The sequence below is a fragment of the Leptinotarsa decemlineata genome, unplaced genomic scaffold, assembly GCF_025532065.1.
Source record: "Leptinotarsa decemlineata unplaced genomic scaffold, Ldec_3_MD MMD2_tig00078422_RagTag_RagTag, whole genome shotgun sequence".
Taxonomy (NCBI): domain Eukaryota; kingdom Metazoa; phylum Arthropoda; class Insecta; order Coleoptera; family Chrysomelidae; genus Leptinotarsa; species Leptinotarsa decemlineata.
The window spans coordinates 20,984,786-21,007,197 of NW_027412747.1; the positions used below are offsets into that span (position 1 = coordinate 20,984,786).

At 35.8% G+C, this 22,412-nt stretch overlaps 2 protein-coding genes across 5 annotated transcripts in view; both read right to left on the reverse strand.

Annotated features, from left to right (window-relative positions):
- Cpap1-h (cuticular protein analogous to peritrophins 1-H) overlaps nt 1–630 on the reverse strand; it is an 86,238-nt gene extending 85,608 nt beyond the window's left edge. The window contains exon 1 of one of the 3 annotated variants that reach the window (XM_074186422.1): nt 396–610. The gene's annotated coding sequence lies outside the window, so the exon portion shown is untranslated. Of the gene's footprint in view, nt 1–395 lie in introns of all 3 variants that reach the window. The other 2 variants (XM_074186416.1, XM_074186415.1) reach the window with 2 other exon arrangements.
- A 12,269-nt stretch (nt 631–12,899) lies between these two features.
- PIG-O (Phosphatidylinositol glycan anchor biosynthesis class O) lies at nt 12,900–21,642 on the reverse strand. Of its 2 annotated transcripts, XM_074186408.1 has the most exons (7): nt 21,547–21,642; nt 21,046–21,487; nt 20,155–20,435; nt 16,831–16,907; nt 15,095–16,774; nt 13,532–13,926; nt 12,900–13,157 (listed from the first exon to the last, which is right to left on the reverse strand). In XM_074186408.1, exons 2-7 carry the CDS (start codon nt 21,223–21,225, stop codon nt 12,963–12,965), a joined length of 2,808 nt encoding a protein of 935 aa, XP_074042509.1. In that variant the 5' UTR covers nt 21,226–21,487; nt 21,547–21,642; the 3' UTR covers nt 12,900–12,962. The 2 variants fall into 2 exon arrangements, with proteins under 2 accessions (XP_074042509.1, XP_074042507.1); XM_074186406.1 differs by having other exon boundaries at nt 21,046–21,639.
- Nucleotides 21,643–22,412: the final 770 nt, after the last annotated feature.

A 22,412-nucleotide genomic window follows, 5' to 3' on the forward strand; every position in this document is an offset into this window, starting at 1 on the left:
CATTTTGCTAAATTTTGACTCGAAACTCGGAATTTTTCCTGAATTTAGAATTCAAACTCTAAATCACGTGATTTTATTTTCAAAATAATGTTTAGTCCTTCTACGCCTTCGTACATTGAGTTCAAAACATTTTTCGTAGAAATTTTCATTTCATAATTAGTCGCATTCATGCGACTAATTATGAAATGAATATTATTAATACTTTGGCGTATAATAACAGGGCCACTCTTTTAGTTTGGAACACAATTCACTTTCGCAAAAATGCCAGCTTTTCAAGGTATAAACATAAAACAAAATTGAGAGCGATCCAAATTACCAGTACATTTATTATAAAACTTCCACCAAATATGCCACATCATTCAAAAATATGGCAAAATCAAAATAACGATACGTACAATCCAAAATTTTCCGTCGCCGTCTGGAAGGCAATTTTGAAACACTCGCTGCACTATCCTACCACGTTAGATAAATCCACATGGAAAAAGACACAGGATTTCCGATTTTCACCTCGCGCACCGTGAAACGTCAAACGAAACTGAAATTGTCTCTTTCTTTCGACGGCATTCACCTGAGCATCGAGCACCAAGTGACTACAAGAACTAAAGAAAAGTCAAGATCATTAATTCTGTCTTGCTCGGTATCATGCGGCACCGCTTACTTTCTAAATAATGTACTATTAGTCCAGTCGAAATGAGAGAAAAGTTTGTGAGCTTATGGTAATTCACTTAGAGCTGAGCTTCAGCACAGATATTAATTACACTGTTATGAAAAAAAATACCAAATTTTCCCACCGATACTGTGCGTGCGAAAGAAGTCAAAAATATCGTTTTCTTGCATTTTTGCAATTAATGATACCATAATGATACGTGTTATTCTAGAAATGAGTCAAATTGTAGTGGTAAATCATTCGATTGTCTACAAAAAATTGTACAATTTTACAATCAAATAAAGACGTGAATGTTCTCATAAATTAAGTGAAGTAAAGTAAATTTTATTTAGGTAAGTATAATCTACAATATGAATTCAAAATTAAAACTAGATAACTTGATAAACTAGAAGAAAAAAAAGGAAAGAACTAACTAAAACTGGAAATTTTGAGTCCAAGCTTAGCTAACTAAGCAATGCTTGTGTTGTAGTCAACAAACTGGGTTACATTGATTATTCATTTAATGAGTGGTGAGTAGAAAGAAAGAAAAAAAACAAAGTTAAATTAATTGCGAGGGAGAGAGAATATCGTTATTTGTTTGTATTTTTATTCGAGACCGTGAGGTCTGTATTTTTATTCGAGTTCATATACTGTTTTCAGTTTGTTATAATTTTGGTTCACATATTCTTTCAGTTTTGATTTCATTTTACGTTTATTAGGAATTACTCTGATTTCTAAAGGGACTAGGTTTAACAATTTTGGACCAAAGTATGGTATAAGTTTCTGTGTGTGTGTTAGTCTACAGAGGGGAACATTTGTTTTCTGCTCAGATTTAGTACGTGAGTTTTCTTGTATCAAATAAGCCAGTTTCTTTGTAAAGGTCTTCAGTTGAGTACCTTCTATTTTTCTTAAAAATTATTTTTATTATGGTATTTTGCATAAACTCGAGACCGTGTAATAATGTTTTACTGAGACCACCCCATATAATGATACAGTACCTCAATAAAGATTCAGCGAGTGAGTGGTAAATCATAAGTAAAAGCTTTTTATTAATCAGATTTCTGATTTGATATAATTTACTGTGTTATCAATGTGTTCCTCCCATCGCAGGTGTTGGTCCACATATACACCCAAATACAAATGAAACAGCAATGGAATATTTCAATACAAAAATAAGGATCCCAGCAAAACTTGATAGTCGGTTTAGTGCCGGGCCTTCTCTAGAATCACCGATACATTGATAGCAACGGATCAATAATTATGAGGTGGCATACTGGACAATGCCGCTTAGTCTTTACTAAACTCTTATTTTTTACCAACTACTCTTCATTACTGTGTTTGCAGTACGATTGCCATTTGCCATTGCCGCATCATATGAAACACTGCCTTCATTTTGATGTGTTGATTACAAACGCAGACAGTGTTTTCATTTTGTGATCGATTTCTATTTTGCCAGCGTTTTTTCCAATCCTCGAAGCAGTTCTGATATGCTTTTTTGGTATGTCCTTGATTCAATTTTTATCTCCTCAATCGTCACAAAATGCCGTCCATTTATGGCTCTCTTCAACCTTGGGAACAGAAGAAAATCGCAGTGGGTGAATCTGATGAATACGGTGGCTGGAGCATGATTACGGTGTTGTTTTTGGACAAAAAATTACGAACAAGCAACGATGAGTGAGCAGGTGCACTATCGTGATCAAAAGCAATGAATTGTTTCTCCACAAATAATAATAATAATAATAATAATAATAATATTTATTTTGAGTCGCTAAGAAAATTTACATTTTATGGACCAGTCAGTTAATAAAATACAAACTACACACAATAATACAAACTACAATTAAATATAACAATTTCAAGTTACAAGAAAATACGTTTATCAGTTGCTATTTTAGTAAAATCGTCAATACTATAAAGACAATGCTCAGTCAGTATGTTTTTCAATTTGTACTTAAATATTTTAAACGATAAGTTGCGAAAATGGATGGGTAGGGCATTGAAAAGGTAAGTGTCCACTTTTTGCGTCTTTTGCAACCTCAATTGTGGTTTTATCAGATTGTTCTTTGACCTGGTGTCATGGGCGTGAACATCAGAATGAGCTGAATACTCATTAATATGTTTCCTGACATATAGTAATTTTTCATATACAATGACGGCATATAAAGTCATGATCTTCAGAGCTGGGAATATTACTTTACAGCTCGAGTCCCAATTTGCTTTGACAATTTTTCGTACAGCAGATTTTTGTAAGATAAATACTCTCATTAAATGTGATTGAGCTGAGTTTCCCCAGGCTAATATACCATAGCGAAGAAGAGAATGAAACAGAGAAAAGTAGGTGGTAAGAGCAGCCTCTTGATTGACTACTTCTCGAATTTTTTTTATTGCAAATACACATTTAGCAAGTTTGTTACAGAGAGTACTTATGTGTTCAGACCAGTTTAAGTGACTATCGATTAGAATACCAAGAAATTTGGTGGAAGTATAATTACAGCTGTTGTTTAAGGCTCTCGAATCAAAATTAAGAGTTACAGTTTTTGTTTCATTCAGTAAGAGATCATTCGCCGAGAACCATGTTTTGGCTTGATTCATAATTGCCTCAAGGGCAATTTCGGGATCCTCCCGTCTATCAATACTAGCACTGATTGTAGTATCGTCAGCAAAGAGAACTGTTGCTGTATTATGGTAGGTTACAGAAGACGTCATATCGTTGATATAAATTAGGAAGAGTAATGGTCCCAAAACTGATCCTTGAGGCACACCCCTCATTATTTCAAGGGGATTACTTCTTACATTATTACATTCAACAGTCTGAGTTCTGTTGCATAAGTAAGAGGAGAATAGGTCAAGCGTGTTTCCCCGAACACCATAATAATTGAGTTTACTCAATAAAGTTGAGTGATCAACACAATCAAATGCTGCTGATAAGTCAGTGAATAATCCTATACAATGTTGATTGTTTTCAAAGCAATTTTCAATAAATTTGGTTAAAGAAAGAATAGCATCAGAAGTTGAAACACCTTTTCTGAATCCAAACTGTTGAGGTATTATTGTATTAAACATATTAAGATAACTGTTTAAGTTACTATAGATTGCTATTTCAAAGATCTTTGAAAACGAAGGTAGTATTGATATTTGTCTGAAATTTATTGGTTGAGATGGATCTCCTTTCTTATAAATAGGGATGATTTTAGCTTTTTTTAGTTTAGTAGGAAAGTGACCTTGTGATATACAGGAGTTTATTATATCAGCCAGGGGATCAATAATCCATAATACACATTTTTTTATAATAAAAATATTTATACCATCAAGATCTTCAGTTTTTTTATTTTTAAGACCGTTTATTATTACTCTCACATCATCTGGAGTGACTGGTTTAATGAATAGAGACTGTGCAGAATTAAGTTTCATATTAGAGAGTAAAGTTTCAGAGTCAATCGGGGATTTAGGTATTTTCTGAATCATTCTGTCAGCATTTTCTACAAAAAAAGAGTTTAACCTGTCTACAGATATGTCATTGGGATAAACCTTTTTTTGGGTTCTGCCAGCTTCACGATTTATAACTTGCCATACAGCTTTGTTATAATTATTTGATTCATCCAAGAATTTTTGATTATGAGCTTGTTTAGCTGATATTAATAGAAGATTGTACACTCTTTTGTACTCATTGTAAGCTTGTTTATTATTATCAGATGGATATTTTTTACAGTAAGAGTGCAGAAAGAGCAATCTGTTTTTTGCAGCAGTCACTTCAGCTGTAACCCATTTTTTAGAAATATTTTTACGTTTTTTATTTGGACCAATGAAGCAAATATTATAGTAATATAAAAATGTTTCATAAAACGCATTATATTTATCCTCGCTCGAGACAGCATTATAGGAGTCCCGCCACTTTTCAGCTTTCAGGTAATTTACTAGCATTTCAATGTTGCCTTTGCTATAGTTTTTACTTTTAATATATTGTGTTAGGGATTTATCATAATCACACACATAATTCATTAGCTGACCGTAGTGATCCGACAAGCCAATATCGATTATATTGACGTCAGAATAATTGAAGTTAGCAAAGATATTGTCAAGACATTTACCTCTATTATTTTGAAATCTAGTATTCAGAAACACAACTTGATTTAGACCATATGTTGAGAATAACTGTTTTACTTTGCTGCTATTGTTATCATTTACATCCAAGAAGTTCACATTAAAATCTCCCGCAAGAAGTATTCGGTTTTTAAGATTTGACTTATAAGATTCAGCAATGTCAAGAGCATTTACCATAATTCGTAGAAATTCATCAACATTTTGGCAGAATGTTGATCTATAAACTGCAATTACTATTAATTCTAATTGTTCCGGACGTTTTCTTCGTATTGCTTCTCGCAAGCGGCGCATAACTTCCAACATAATAATCCTTACTGACGGTACGACCATGTGGCAAAAACTCCTAGTGAACTAGGAGATTGAAGAAAACAGTGAGCAAAACCTTAACATTTGATCGAACTTGGCGTGCTTCTTTTGATCTTGGCTCTCCTGGGTTCTTCGACTCGGACAAATGGACTTTGGTTTTGATGTCATAACCATATGACCCTTTTAAGCAAATCTGGATCGCCGTTGACGTCATTCAACACTTTCTGCTTATGCTATGGTTTTTTTTTTGTTAAAATTCAGCAATTTCAGAATGAACCTCGTTGCCACACGCTTCGTGCCCAAAATTTTCGAAAAAATTGCATGGCATGAGCCAACGGATATGCCGATATCCTCAACAACTTCTCTAATAGTGATTCGAGGATTCTCCATAGCAATTTTCTTCACTTTCTCAACATTTTTTTCGGTTGTTGATAGGCTGGGGCGTTCAAAGCGAGCGTCGTCATTCACATCTTCTCGACCTTCTGTGGGAAGCTTCACATTTTTCTGACTCAGAGTACAATCACCGTATGCCACTGTCAACATTTCAAGTGTTCTGAGCACTCAATTCCATTGTTTACACAAATTTTATTTAAACTCTTTGAACCATTTTTTCTCGATAACAGAAAATCATCGCCGAACGCGCAAAACACTTCTAAATTTCATGCTTCTCACCAACAAACTAAACAAGCTAAATAGCTGAAACTGTGAACATATTTTCAAGTCCAGTGTACCAACATAAAATATACAAAAAATCGCTAATCGAATGTACGTAGCCCGAGAAATTTGAACATTCACCTTATTTTTTGAACGGACCTCATATAAATTGTGTATCTGTAGAGTAGGGAGGGTGAGTATAGGCCCACAGCACTTAGGCTACATGTGACCCATTGTACATCCTCCCGAGGAGTTGTCCTCCTAGGTCATAGGCCATCTTGTCCTATCCACGAAGGTGAACAGTTCACTAGGAGACATTTTCTTTATATCGGCAGGTGAAGGCCAAGACTCGCCTAACACACACTCTCATTGGCAACCTTATGCTGTCTCACAGCGGCCTCCGTGAAGGTTTTGGAAGGTGCAGCGACATTACTGTCGTTGCGCGGCTTCTTCCTTGCCTTCCTTGCTTCCTTGCCTTTATTCAAGGCGGAGCTCTTAGCGCCCGCCGCAGGAAGTGACCTTTCTGTTGGAGGTGGAGTGGGGGAGGAGAAGGGTGCACTATAGTTGCTGCCACTCCTGCCTCTACCGCTCTCTTTCTCATTTTTGGCCTCGGCGCCACGAATGCGATTACGCCTTGGCCTTTGTATTACATCACGAGGTCATCTGCCGTGTCCAGCCTCATTCCAAGCGGTACATTGGGGTGGACATTTCTGTTCATCCCCAGCCACTGCCATAGATTGAGGAGAGCACTTCTGTTCAGCCTCGAGATTTTTGTTTTTGTTGTGTCGGTTTTTATGTTTGTTTTATTCATGTGTGTTCCCACGAGTAGCAGGGAAAGAGTTGGTCACCTCTGGCAGAGCCCCGTATTAACAGAGGAAGGCCAAAACTATTTCTAACCTTTTTCGATTTATAACCCTTCAAAATCGGTATGACGGTCATCTTGTTTTCGCCATTTTGAATGTTTTCCTTCTGATGCCTTTCATTTTATATCCATATCATGATTATCATGAGAGACTCCAATATCTAAATCAGAGAGACTTCAACTTATTTACCGCATAATTTTCAGCAAACCATATCGATCTATCGCCAAATCATGAGGGTGCATAAAAAACAAATCCGGTATATTTGGCTGTTCGTTGGATATAGAGTGACGTCATGTTAATATTCGTATTATTTTCAGCGAAACCTTTCATTTGATACTTATTCCATGGTTGTGCATAAATAAACTAGCCCATCATATTGAATTTATCGTGATATTTTCAGCGAACCATTTCATTTGATACCGATATCAAAGGGGTTCATGAAAAAATGGCGACACTTAGCTAGCCATGCATTGTCATCCAAATTAAACGTGTCAAAATTTCAGCTCAATTAGTTGAGTATCATTGCTTCATAATTCAATTCAATGTAGACAAGGCTCAGTTTTGGGGCCACTAATTTTTCTGATTTATATCAATGATTTACCTCAACATTTAGGTACAAAATCAATATCACTTTTTGTCGAAACTAAACACAATAAGTCGTAAATTTACGAAATGGTGTCACACAAATAAACGTATAGTCAATGCCGACAAAACGGTGTTAATTCAAATCTATCCGTCGGAAAACACTTCTTCATATAGATTCTGGGTTGAGTTGACAAGTTCACATAAATTATGTTTGCAAGAGAATCAACACCAGTTTTTAGACATTAGTACAACTTGAAAAGGTTATGAATGAAGAGCATTTGCTGAACATTTACTGTGCGATGGTTTATTTAGTACTATCTTACAATGTGCTTTTGTGGGGAGAGGGAATTAACATCAGTCGAGCATTCATCTCTCAAAAAAGGATAATACGTATGTTGTATGGTCTTCGACACACAGATTCCTGTAGACCCGTTTTTAGGGAAAGAAACATTTTTACGCTACCATCTATATACATTTATAATTGTCTGCTTTTTGTTAAAAAGAAGGAGTCTGAATTTGAAACTAATTAAAAGTGTCACAATTACCCAACAAGAAATGGAAATCTAATTAACTTGCAGCAACATCGTACGAGATTGTTTCAAAAATCACCCTCTCTAGTAGGGTCCAAGTTATTGTCTGCCTTCAAATATAAAGACTATCCCATTAATGTCTACTTTCAAACGGAAAGTTAAAGAATACCTTTTAGAGGGACGTTCTCATTCTATTAATGAGTATTTTGAGTACACTTCCAAATAATTGTGATCATAGTACTGTAATCTCTATGTTATTTATTAATTCCGTATTATACATCTACATGTTTTTTTTACTTGACGTTTCCTATATCATTGTTAAATGATCAAAGGCCGAGACCGCATATGCTGGACTTGCTGCGGGCGCCTCGCGGCAGGCCCTGCACCTTGTGTCAGGAACCTCTATACCCATCACGCGACTGCGGTAGACTAAGGTGTTAAAGACATCATCCTGGCAAACCATGATGAACTCCTCAGTTGCCGACTTCATGCCACTCGACCTGAGAAAAGCGAACGTCAGGCGCTTTGATAAGCCAAGGTTTCCAATGTTATTGAAGAATACCCCAGGCATTGGCTTATCCTTGTGTCTCCGCAGAAGTAAGGTGATCTCTGCGGCTTTCATCTGAGCTTTTTGCTGAACGGGTTCCAACTCGGTGACAGAGTTGTGGTCACCTCGTTCAGAGTCGAAAACTATATCGAGTTCATCAGCATCAGAAATGCTCCAATTCCTTGTCTCTCATGGTCACGGACCATGCAGAGAAGGGGATCCGAACTCCTAACGACTTTACAGGCTGTATCGATCTTCCAGCGAAGTCTTGTTTTTTGGAACGTCTTTAGACGAAAATTTGACCTGGAGCGGTCATATTCAGAAGGTCTGCAACACACTCAATTCCGCATATTACTCAATCAAACAATTGAAAAACACTCTAGATAATTCTGGATTGATGAATGTCTACTTTTCTATGGCTTATTCTCACATCAGCTTTAATATATCATTTCTTGGGGATGTGCAAGGGAATTTCCACGAGTTTTTGTTGCTCAGAAAAGATTGCTGAGACTAATTTTTAATATAGATTTTCAAGATAGTTGTAGACCAATTTTCTTAAGAGAGGGCCTATTGACGGCACCTTCTTTATTTATCTTGAAGTGTGTCACTTTTGCCCGTAACAATATAACTGAATTTGTCACAAACACGGATATACATGGTAGAGACACCCGTCATGGGAAACTGTCAAAAAACCCCTCACACAAAACGGCTCACTTTAGATGCTCCCCACTATTTAATACAACAAACTGTTATAATAACTTGCCGGCATCTATTAGGAAAATCGAGTCAGATAAACTTTTTAAAATTGAGGTGAAGAAACTTCTCTTACAGAAGTGTTACTACAGTCTTGAGGAATTCTTGCACGACACTTTTTCATGACATTTTGAGAGTATTTGCTAGAGCTTCTCCGATTTTTTATATAATACTTCTATGTTGTGAAAGTTTGTGGATGTGAACCATATTTATTGTTTTTGTATTGTTCAACTTCTGTAGTTTTATTTTTGTTTTTTTAATTATGACTTAGCACATGTACTCAATGTACCAAAGTGTCAAATAAATAAATAAATAAATATCCAGTACCATCATTATTATTATTATTACAAAATTTGATCCGAAGTAACATACAAACATTGCAAGTTAAATAAAAGCTTATGAAAATCAACTCCTTCAACAACATAGCAAGTTCTATTTCTCATTTCTCACAACTTCTTCAACTTTTGCAATGGCGATATTTCAGTAATAATCGTAGAAAACAAATAAGTGAAACGATTTTTGTAAATAATCGCTTGGTCTATAAACTTACCACTGATCTGTTTTTGCGATAACACTTGCTGTGACGATAAAAAACCAAAAAACCGATATTTTAAACGTTTGACCTTCGATAGATTTTTCAGCACACATGTCATCGTCAGGACTTTCGACGTTTTATTCATAACAGTGTAATTAGAACCCACACCAATTTTCTGCCCAATTCGAATCATTATAAACTGAAATATTAATTTCACTAGACTATAATGATGGCGACCAAGCTGCTTCTTACAGATGGTGCAAGAAACTTCAGCCACTTTCTAAGATACCATTCGTCGATTCTGTTATCGTCATTGAAGTAGATTGTGCATCAGAAGTTGGAGGTGTAGATGCAAAACCGATAAGCGAAGAGTGATTATCTTGCTAATAGCAGGCTTCGCAATGAGTTTGTTTTATTTGCATACCAAACAATGGCAAAGTGGCGACCGCTTGATGGCTTCTCATTGTTTTTGTTATTTTGTACTTGAATTGAATAGTCCGCATCCGAGGTCTGAGAACTCTTAATAAAAAAGATTCAAAAAGTGTCATTGGGGAAATATATGGTGCTATATTTCATGATCTAGTGACTGTGTAGCCTTGTGGCTCTAAGGTAAAGTACCGAGCTTGTCGTTTCTCAAGTAAATTGTTTTGATTGTCATATTAAAATGCCAGATTATTTAAAAGAATCACTTTTTCAGGCTTTTTTCTTATAATACAATTTGGCACGTGCTGGAACTTGGAATTTCCAGCGCAGAATATTTGATTTTATCACTTCTTGTTCAGAACTAGTAGACGATAAGGTGTGGCCTGTTTGCTCGTTCAATTCGTCATGAAAAGAACCTCCAAAATGTCCGAGCAAATCCGAGACATTTTTTATAATTCATATTTCTTTGTCCGAAACTATCGAATACCATTTGTATTATAAAAGCACCTGTGGCTAAAGAACGATTGCGATAATATTTTTGCGGTTCCGCAAATTTGCCTCAATTGTCAAAATACCCTGTTCATGTTGAAGCGGGCAATATCTAGGGATTTCATTGTTGAATTTTAAATTTTATTACATGAACCTGAATAATGACATACGACTCATATGAATTACGACTTTTATGACCAGACTCCATCATATCAGAATATAGGACTAACAATTTGCTCAAGTTTTGTTTGATAGGAGCGTGTCCTCAAACCACTTATCTTAACGTTACTGCCTGCAGGGGCGAGGGGTTCTTTTGCAAAATGAGTTTTCTTTAATGAGGGGCCAACCAAATTCAATAATTTATTGAATAATGAGAGAGTGAGCCTGAAATAGTTGAAATATTTCTCTGGATCACTAATTCTCATTCACTTCAGCCACAAGATTGTGATATTCTCCATATTTTCTTCTATTTTTGAAAATATTTCCCACTGTAAAGACGGGGTTTTCTCAATGAAGATTTTTACGGTAAAGTTGATATAATTTGGCAACCTGACACATTCGTCCATTTCGGATTCAAATTCGATGTATGGGCTTAAAAAATGAGAGTCAAAGCAATATAACTACTTTGTATGTTGACGTATAACATTTTGCGGAAATCGCAAAAAAGTTCAGTTTTGTCAACTTTTTTACGATAAACACGACGCCATTTTAAATCGCACTTTTTATGCGATGTTCGTTCCAACATGAACTAGCCTTAACTTAGTGTATGACATGGACTTCATAAATAACAATGTACCTCTGTGCCCTAACACATTTTATATGTCCCCAATAACAGAAAATGACCTATTAGAATTAATTCTCAGCTTGAAAAATTCAACATCCCTTGACATAGATGGATTTAGTAATACTATTCTGAAAGAAATTGGTCCCAGTATATGCAAACCGTTAACAGTATATATTAACTTATCAGCACAAAAGGGGATTTTTACAAAAAAACTAAAATACGCAAGGGTGTGTCCAATATACAAAAAAGGAGACCAGAGTGATCTGAATAACTATAGATCAATAAGCATTATTTCTAGTATTTCAAAACTATTTGACCTGAATATGAAAAACCAGCTGTGTGTTTTCCTCGACAAATATAATCTGCTTTCGTCATAGCAGCATGGTTTCATTAAAAAGAAAAGCACAGAATCTGCTCTCTGTGAATTCCAGAGCCGTGTAATGAAATATCTCGACAACAACAAATTTGTGATGGGCCTATTTCTGGCCTTCTCACGCGCTTTCAACTGCGTCGATCATAAACTACTGATTACTAAGTTACCGAGATATGGTGTCAGGGGAGTACCCCTGTACCTTCTAGAGTCTTTTGTAAGTAATCAAAAGCAAGTTGTGAAACTTAATCAGTCCTACTCACACATACCTCAAGGAGTACCGCAAGGCTCGATCCTGGGACCATTTCTCTATGTAGTTTATGCAAATGACCTCATAAGATATCTCAACATGACTAACAACTTTAATATACGTATGGTGTGTTTTGCCGATGATACTAATGTATCATCGGCTCCCACGCGGTTTTCATGATATAAAACATATTGGATATATTGAAAAGTGGGTGCCCCACGATTTGAACGATCGACAGAAATTGTCACGTTGAGATATGTTCTTCTTTGCTTTTGCGCAACAAAGCGATCTATTTTGTATCGGATCGTCACGTGTGGTGAAAAGTGGATCCTCTACAACAGGAGATGTTCAGGATAGTGATTGGACACCAATATACCACCTAGGCACTTTCAAAAGGCGAAAGCCCAACAAAAAAAGACCATGGATACTGTGGGGTCGTCAGCGGCTGGTGTGTTTCACTATAACTTTCTGCAACCGGACCAAATCCTCACAGCAAAGTCCTATTGTGTGGAAATCGACGAAATGTACCGAAAATTGCGTCAGCAACAGCCGCATTGGTCAACAGAAGAGGTCCACTCATGCTCCATGACAACGGCCATCCGCACGTTTCTCAAGTCACCGTCCTTTTGTTTATAACCCACGTTATTAAGTAACATGTTGTATAAAAAAAAGCTTTTTTCGTGAATTATGTTCGCCGAAAGGTATATGAATCAAGTAACAAGAGACTCTTCTATTCTAAGAGTAGAGGATAAAGCTGATGAATGGTTTGTAGCGAATAATTTTGAACAGAATCCAAATAAAAATACTTCGTTCTCGTATAAACCTCTGAATCTAATGGGTGAAAAAGCTAAGCACTCTGTTAAAATTAGCGGGAAATTTTTTCGCAAATTCCTACCCGAAATCATTTTTGCAGTTGGGAATCTGTTTTCAGCAACTCCTGACCACGCAAATTCAGTTGGTGAAACACGTGTCGAAAACAGTACCTATTGCGGTTCTGGTGATTGGAAAAGTGTTTGTTTTGGATCGACTTCTTGACACAAAAGGATTGAAATAAAATACTGCCTATCATAAATTTACTTTAATACTACTTCAGACTAGTATTGTGAACACCCACAGGTGTGTGAGGTCAACTCATTTTATTGAGAGCAGTAATAAGTCTTTCAACTTGTTTGTTAACTCTTATTAGTATCATGTAACTCAACATCACGGATCCCAGAGTAACCAGCATTCCTATCGACTCGAAGATCAGCTTTGGAGCAAATATTTTCCATATCATCAAGTGACGACAGTGGATTGTAGCGGCTAACATGCTAACGAAAACCTAAAAAAAATCAAAGGATAATAAAAATTGTTTAACTGTGAAGGTTCTAAACTTAAAAATTCACGTTGAATAGAGATGTTGAATATTCCTGATTAATTAAATCGGAAACAAACTGTCACGTCTCTGTCGATTCTCGAGTTTTTTTGGACGTAATACAGCTGAAATTATTTGTTTTTTAAAGTTCGAGTAATGCATTTGAATACTTCATAATTGATATATTGGTGAAATTCGAAGTTTTGGGGCAAGATACTTGTTTTATCTCCTCATCATTTCGCGGGTAAGATTATATTTTTATTTGAATACAGTGAACATCTCTATTGCAATGTTCGGAATGGAAAAGTATTTGAAACAAATAAATAAATAAACATACTAACCCTTATACCATGCCCCACAATGTACTTGCAGCATAGCGTGAACAAGGAATTCATAAAGAGACCATTCTTTTCAAACAATATGACTTCTCCTTTGAACAGAACGTGCTTGATAGCAGTGTTTTTCTCGCACACTGACGGTATCATTACGAAAATGGTAAATGGTGCGATCAATACCAACGGCAACAAAAATCCAATCAGAACATTCGAACAAAAAGTATTTATTATTATCAAAGTTCCTGGAATGAAGTTGTTTGAAACTATTTCTGAAGTTCCTACAAAGGCTGCCTCCCAAGCTATATTGGGAAGAGCCGGTTGGTGTCCGGAAGCATAAAAAAAGTACTGGGCCAAAATAATCCAAATCAATATAAATATATTCGGTACCTCGAATAATTGTTCTGAAAAGAAAAGATTTCGCATATATTTCATCTTACCCAAAACATCTTATACAAAACATCTTATCCAAAAACGTCTTATACAAAACCTCTTACACAAAACATCTTATACAAAACATCTTATCCAAAAACGTCTTATACAAAACATCTTATACAAAACATCTTATCCAAAAACGTCTTATACAAAACATCTTATACAAAACATCTTATCCAAAACATGATATCAGCTAGTTAGACTCACTTCAAAACATTTTCAGTTTTGAATAGTGTATGAAATGTATTTTTTCAACCCTTGAGGTGTCGGTGATAATGAACATATAATGAAAACATATGACACAGGGCCACCTGAAGAAAAAACTTTCAATTAACAAGTGAATTCTAAGTCTAGTTCATCAGTTCCTTAAACTTTCAAATTATTATTAGTGTAGTAATAATTTGTTTGTGATCTGTCTATTATTGTAAATTAAGAGGATAATAAATGTATCTATTGATCTATCTTTTTGCTTTTCAAATCCGAAGAAGCTATGTGAGAATTGGAATACCTCAGGGATCAATCGTGAGTCATAGTCATTTGATCATATTGTTTGTGAATGATATAAAAGAAATATGTACAGCTCCAAATTCAAAAAATGATTTATGTGTATGATACTACTTTTCGCATTGATGGCAAACAAAGTGAAGTCATAAATGTCACCAATGGAAATATTGAAAAACTTCACCAATGCTTGAGCAACGGACTTGCTCTGGAAACCCCTAAAAATATCCTCCATGGCTTCCTTAGCAAAAAAACATTTGTCGCGATTATAGTAGATAGTTTGGTAAGATTGAATGAAAAAGTTTTAGGAATGAGAGTGGATAGTGAGATGACAGGAGAAACATATTCAACAATATAGTGTGGCAGGGTGGTTGAGCTCTGAATGTTTTTTTTATCAGACAATTGAAAAACACTTTTTCGATGAGTGTACTGAACTTTTCATAATTAGGATTATGCAGTCAATATTCTCTTGTGTGACACACCAATATCGATACTTACATTCCATTAGAATTATCTGTGATCACATTAAATTATTACTTTTGTGCCATTTTGAAATATGTCTAACTAGGGTTATCAAGAATCATCCTACATTTGAAGAAAACAAAACTGAACAAAAAAAAACAATCGATATCTTACCTACAGAAGTCGCTTTCTCTACCCGAAGAATGGAAATTACTATCAGGATAAAACAAGCTGTCATAAACATAATTACAGCAGATGGCGCCACTGCATCGCCCAAAAGTAAAGCTATGAATAGTGTGATGTACACCCCCATTATTATAAATACTGAACTGTATACAGTACCCAATCCGTACACCACCGGAACATCTTCGGATTTCTTCTCGCTCTTCAGTTTCTTCAGAATGGAAGGAATCGAGTTGTCAGTTTGACTAGCCTCTCTAGACGGAAAGATGTAAGCACAGAGGGGTTTCAATATGCACGTGATAATCCCTAAAAACGTCAAGCCGTACACAGCCCACGCCATCATGTTAATCGACTTGAAAGAAAAAGAATGTTTCTTGTTAGGGGGCACTCTTTTCAATGCCCAAAACCCGGCGATGCATACCACGATGGCGGTAGGCAAAAACTTGGAAAGCGTGACTGTCAGCGAGTAGCCGTTTAAATTTCCCGCGTTTTTCAACCATTCTTTGGTGGCAAAAACAAAAACCCCCAGGCAGATCACGGTGATTGTCCATTGCAGTTTGGTGGTTTCAGTTTTGGTTGTGTAACCAATTTCGTGATGCATCGAGAAACACCAGTGTTGTTCTTCCCTGCACCTCCAGAAATACATAGAACTTCTGACCAAGGCGGCGATCGCTACTGCCAACATTAGAAATTTAACTTTGGACCAACTGAAGACTTTAATCACGCCTTGCTTCCGCTTGGTTTCTGTTTGGTTACTCGAAGAAGCTATACCTACTGACCCAACAAGTATAACAGTTATTAGTAGAAAGAGAAGAACAAAGGATTCTTCTACAATGAAGCTGTTCGAAAACAGCCCGCATAAGTTGCAGACCAAAACGAGGCGGCATACCAGATTGGACAGCCTGTCTGATTTACCCTTCGAATACCAATTTAGAGTTATCGATTCCCAGTTCTGGAGGATAATCAACGCCAACATAACCTGCGACATTCCGCCTGTAGCGAAAAATATCACCGATGACAAGTTCTCTGCCAAACCGAAATGATAAAAAACTGCCCCGCACATGGCAGCTACAAGCACCATAGCGTAGGAGCACATCACGTAAGAGCTCGAAAATATTGCAACAAGCGTTTCGTAAGGAATACCGTCGGTTATGACGAATACGAAAAAGACTGTCAAAAACGAGAAAAGGAGTCCTCTGGCCATTGAGAAGGCATCGTACTGCACCCACATTTCCTCACACAAGTGACGCAGTTCGCCGAGAAATTTAATTGCTTCTTCAGAAAATTTTGTGAATTTCTCTTCGTTGTCAACGGAAAATATTTTTCCATTGAGAATGGAGTACTTCTGGAAGAACGAGTTCAACCTATTCTGATCAAGAGTGCCTTCGTTTTCAGAGTATTCCTTTATATACTCTACCATTTGCTGAGTATTCGCCCACAAGGAATAAAGAATCATTCGCCAATTATCTTGTTCACTTGTTTTCGGCAAGCAATTCGGAACGAGTATTCCTAAATTTTGAAAGGGTATTGGAACTCCTAGTAAGGTAGATAAAGTGGGCACCAAATCTACCTGCTTCACCGAGTTCGTATATTCAAAATTCGATAGAGGTTCTTTGGAATAAACAAACATAGCGGATGTAACTTCGTCGGTACCCTCACCTCCGTGCTCACCTTGAACAAAAAACATCGATTCAGTAGAGCTCTTTGCACTTTGAAATGGAATTTACCTGTCGCAGTCATACCATGGTCCCCAATAACAAAGAGGATTGTGTTTTCAATTTCGCTCATTTGTTGGACGATATTTCTAAAAATTAGGCCCAAGTACTGATATGTAAGAGTTTTTTTTCTTCAAAATCATAACTAGATAAAGTTTTGTGACCTAGTGTCTTTATCAGAATGACTCTCAAAATATTCATATTGAAATTTTTACTAATAATGGTTTTGTCCGTTTTAATGTCAAAAGTTTTTGTAGCTCTATATCTCAATAAATATTTATTCTACCATGTCGTAGTATATACTGTTGTAGATCATACCCGAAAAAAAGTAACGCCGGTCGCCACTGGTAACCATAAACCAAACGTGACGTGGCTAAGAGCGCGGGAATGCCCAATGTTCCCTGCCGCTCAAGAAGCAGCGAGAGTCATGCTACCGATGTCGATGTAACTTCGGCGAAAATTCTATGATGTTCGCTGGCTGCAAGCGTATCGAGACAGTCAAGTACACAGTCAAGTGGACGTTACAGTGCGGCACGCGAAGTGATCTAGTTAGGCGATAGACATTCAAATAATAGTTGAAGTGTTTGTTGTAACGTTGTAACGTAACAATACTAATCGACAGAGAATTTTGTACTCTATACATTGATGCTATACAATTTCTTCCAAATTTTAATTTTTTTGATGTCATTAGGCGTTGTCGAAACAGACTGAAAAATCAATCCAGCAATTGGCAATGATAGTGTTAATGAACGCACTGTTCGACGTTGTTATGCGACATTTCATTCCGGAGATATTAGCCACGAAGATGAGCCCCCGAAGTGGTCGACCTGCAGTAATCCAGGACGAGGATTTGGGGATCTAGGTGGAGACTGGCCCATCACAAAATGTGCGTGGATTGGCGGAAGAACTGGGCGTCAGCTCCAATGCGGTTTTAGATGGTTTAAAACGTATTGTAAAGGTCAAAAATCTCGAAAAGTGGATGATCCACGATTTGAACGATTGACAGAAATAGTCACGTTTCGAGGTCTGTTCTTCTTTGCCTTTGCGCAACCGAAACAATAATGTTTTTAATCGGATCCTCGCGTGAGATAAAAAGTGAGAGAGAGAGAGAGAGAGAGAGAGAAATACGTTTATTGTCCTAAGAAAAAATTTCTTGTTGGCAGACGTTTTTGACCTATGTCAAGTTAGTATAAAAGTAGTACCTAAAATTCTATCTACATAAAATATAATGTCAAACACATTTTCACAGAGCATATAAATGCTGAACAAACTAAAATTTTCTTCAAAAATATATGTTATAATACAGCGAGATACTTTAGTAAATCCTATAGTTCATAAAATGAATGGACATTATAAAATTCATCCAAATCATAATAGGCCTTATCAAATAAAATGTCGCTTAAATTTTCCCGAAAATATTCAAAGAATAACTCTTCAGGTGCATGGGAATTTTATTGTACATCTTTATTCCATTGTTTATCAATGAATCCTTAATCATAGTTGTTGTGGGCACGGGAAATCTGATCAAGTTAGCTTAGCGTGTATTATAGTGCGGCTCGTTTGTATCATCAAGGGCAGACATATTTTTATGAATCAGACTAACTGTTTCAAGGATCCTTTATGACAATAGGAGACGTTCAGGGCAGTGGTTGGATACCGATGAGCCACCTAATAACTTCCCAAAGGCGGAAAGCTACTAAAAAAATTACATAGTGGTCCGCGGCTGGTGTGATTCACTATAACTTTCCGCAACCGGGCCAAACCATCACAGCAAAGTCCTATTGTGAGGAAATTGACAAAATGCACCATTGCCGGCTGATACTGTCGCATCAGCCGACCCTGGTCAACAGAAGAGGTCCGGTCCTGCTCCACGACAACGCCTATTGGCACGTTTCACAAATCTCCGTCCAAAAATTGAGCCAAGTGAGCGTCGAAGTTTTGCTTCATCCACCATACTTCCCAGATCCCCCGCCAATCGACAACCGTCTTTTCAAGCACTTCGATAACTTTCTCAACGGTAGAACCTTCGCCAACCAGGACCAGGCAAAAAACAGCCTTCGTCGACTACATCGAAACCCGAGCACTCAATTTTTATGCTAATGGAATTATTTGACTTGTCAAATGACACTTATTTCGATTAAATTGAATAAGTATTCACTGAGATATTACAGTTTGAAGTAGATTCGTAAAAACGGACAAATTATTTTGCTGAATTAGCTAGCAATTGAAATGAGTGCAATAATGCTCTAGTTATTGTTTTTGAATATATTGCAGGCATCGGGTTATCACGTTTGCTGATTCAATGGGGAATGCCCCTCAATTTGGGTTATTACAGCAAATGCAAGTTTGAACAAAATAAAGTTGAGTTTAATTCATGAGTTTTTCAAATTCACTTCTAAAAGTATTCAAATTGATGTTTCAAATGTTGGGTTTTAAAGGGATTTGTTTCTAATTCATATATTGGGAACAGCGCCTATATCAAGTTGAAATAATTTATAAATACCTAGATATTCTACCTTAAAAAAAGGAAAATTATCTTTATAAATCAACTCTTAAGGCAAAATATAAATTACAGTTCAATACCACCTCCACAAGCCACATAAACAACAGTTGTTTTGTTATTTATTTATATAGAGGATAGATAGGTTAGGTGCACAAAATGTCATATGTCACAGAATGTCTCGGAACTCGGAACATGAGTAAACATAACAACACGCCTCTGAAATATGTCATATTTGTTTGTCTCATACAGGTAACAGATTCATTGTCCTTTATTAGCTATAACCGATGTTGCCAAATGGTGAAATAGAAACGAATCCCTTTAAATGTTGAATGCATTATTTAATTTCTCTTTTTTTAATAATTAAATAATTTTTTAAAGAAAAAGGTTGAAATGATAAGTTTAAAATGCGTTGTTTAAGAGCTCTTTTATGAAAACTACTTGATTTTCGTCAGGAGGAACATTCCCCATTGAAAGGAAGCTTGGACTGTTTTCATTAAACTGTTTTCTGATTAATTCATTCAGATGTCAAAAACAGGCTAAGGAGTAAAAAAGGAGCTGAAATAGTAATTTTTTTGTAAGCCTTATTACAGTTATCAAAGTGAACATTTTGTTTCTGCCCTCTATTTTGTAAAAAAGAGTGTTTTAGAAGTTTTATGCTTGTGAAATGTATTTCAAAATTTTTAAGGTTTCATTCTGTAAATATATTTGTATGTTTCAATATTGGTTCAATTCAACTTGGTGAAAGTGTGATTTTCATGAAGTGATTAAATATTAAATGAAATAAACAACTAGTTAAATCAATTGAGAATTTGGCCGTATCTGTTTGAACTTACTCTATAACTGTGTTTATTTCACTCAGTTTTCTCTGCATTTCAGGATGATTTGGACCATAACAATGACCGCAGTGATCAACTCCTAGAAAATGTCCAATGAGCAGACTCCAATCAGAATTATTCATTTCTGGGTATAAATGTTCTCTCACACCATTATCTACTGTATCCAAATCCCATACATTGAAGGATGGATAAGAAAAACTTCTTGTAAACCTGTTTGGGTATAATCCATTCCAAGTATCATCTCCCATGAATACTATTTGATGATTCTGTCTAATTAACTAGAAATATAAGGAACTCATAATAGTTCAGATAATTATGCTAAGACTTGCATGTTAATCAAACTTAACTTCTTTAGAATAACTTAGTATTTTCTTTATACATTAAACTACAGATAATAGAATTAATTGTTTGAATTGAAAGGGGTATATTTTTTAAGACATACTAGTTTTTGGGAAAAAAAGTTGAATTTTTTATTGTAACTCTTTCATATATTATATTGAGTAGAGTTCCCATGAATGTAATTTGATTCAATTCCATGAAAAATGTATAGATAACAAATTGAATAGGAGAAAGTTATTTTCGTGTAATTCAATGTTCATATGAAAGTACTTGTTTCGGATGGTGCTTTTTCTTCCAGTTAGTATATGAAAGCAAATTCTATGCATGATCGATACATCTATGTAAAACATTCATTTTGAATTGAATTACTTTTTTCATTCCTTGGAAAGTTCCCCACAATTTCTTGTATGAAGATGGGGAGTTAGAAAGTCAAAATATTTTTTGACCCAGTAAACTTTCATTACATTTCAATTAGTTGTAAACCATATCTTAATTACAAGGTTCATAATAAAAAATGCTGGCTTGTAAAATAGAGCACTGAGTACTTGCCTGATCGATGATGTTATCTTCACTGATCTCCGAGGTAGCAAAATTTGAACCCGCGTCAATAAAAGTTGGAAGACTTCCTGTGGTTAAGGCTTTCAATCTCTGCATTGTCGTCGTTGGTGGGTCAGCTACAAACTTATACAGACGAGTATTATTAGGGAATTTTTTTAATAAGCCATTCATAGCTGGTAACTTATTTTGGAAAGGTAAAGGATCCAGATTTCTGTCATCATAAGTGGTGAAATCATATCTTAAAGCATCAACAATGATCAAAATAACTCTTGCTTTGGGGGGCAGGCATATAGCAGAGGCACTAGTATATTCGCTTAGAATGTTGGAAACCTTATCATTAGAGGAACATTGTTCCTGGTAGTCATTTGAATCCACTGTTGTACATGGAATTTCGTTCGGCGAAAGGCAAGTAGCATTTTTTTGCTGAACAGTTCTAGTGAGTAAAAATCCTCTGGTAAATAGGATTATTGATGATGTTATTAAATAACATACCCATAACATAAAAAGGAAATAATATAAATACCTCCCCATTTCGGGGTTAATTGGAATCTGGAATTGAGGTTAAGTTAGTTGTTTATCCGATCTTCTTCTCTTTTTTTTATAACTAATATTCCAATGGGAATTTTGTCAAAGAATGGTTTTAATGAGAGATCATTCCGATGATTTTGAAAATTGTAGAAGTGGCCGAACATAATGGTCACAAAACTCGATATGTAATTTATAATCGTTAACAAACAAGAAATTGGACTTTGAAATGCCACCTGTTTCCCTAACTGGTCATCTCTAGTTGTATGCTTACACTGAAAGCTGCAGAGAGATAGTTATAGATGTGGAAGTCAGACTTTGACGTGAATCACATAAGGAGAGAATCATGCCAATTTTCTTCAACTATTTTCGGAAAACAGCTCGAAATTACAAATAAAACTGATTTCTTCATTATAATGGACTATTACTTCCTTTAGTTTCAATTTTCGCAGAGGGCGCTACAGAGTTGTCAATATTCAAGTATATGACGTCTTCTAAGGATTGTCTTTATTATTGTTGATAAGACGAAATTTGAAGTATTGATGATTCATCATTACTCGAGTCAATGGTATTATAAAAATGATTATAGTCAGATTTTAATGAATTTTCACATGATAACCATGAGTGGTTCTAGTGTTTTGGGAAAAATTATTCGAATTCAAGGCTTTTCTCAATTTTTAATATTTCGAATGAAAAAAGAGTTTAGAGAATCTGTTCGAGATATATATTTTACAGTTCATTATATTTGCAAGGTGACTTGACTATTGTGATAAACCATAATTACCACTGTCGAATAATAAAAATAGTATCGTTTTTAAATATCTTTGAAACAC

Excerpts from the sequence above, each read along its gene's own strand:
- PIG-O (XM_074186406.1), bottom strand. The coding sequence starts at position 21,585 with ATGGGGAGGTATTTATATTATTTCCTTTTTATGTTATGGGTATGTTAT. Across the intron at positions 16,908-20,154 it reads GAAATAAACACAGTTATAGA|AAATATCGTCCAACAAATGA; the intron begins GTAAGTTCAAAC and ends CCTAATTTTTAG. Across the intron at positions 16,775-16,830 it reads CCATGGTATGACTGCGACAG|GTGAGCACGGAGGTGAGGGT; the intron begins GTAAATTCCATT and ends TTTTTGTTCAAG.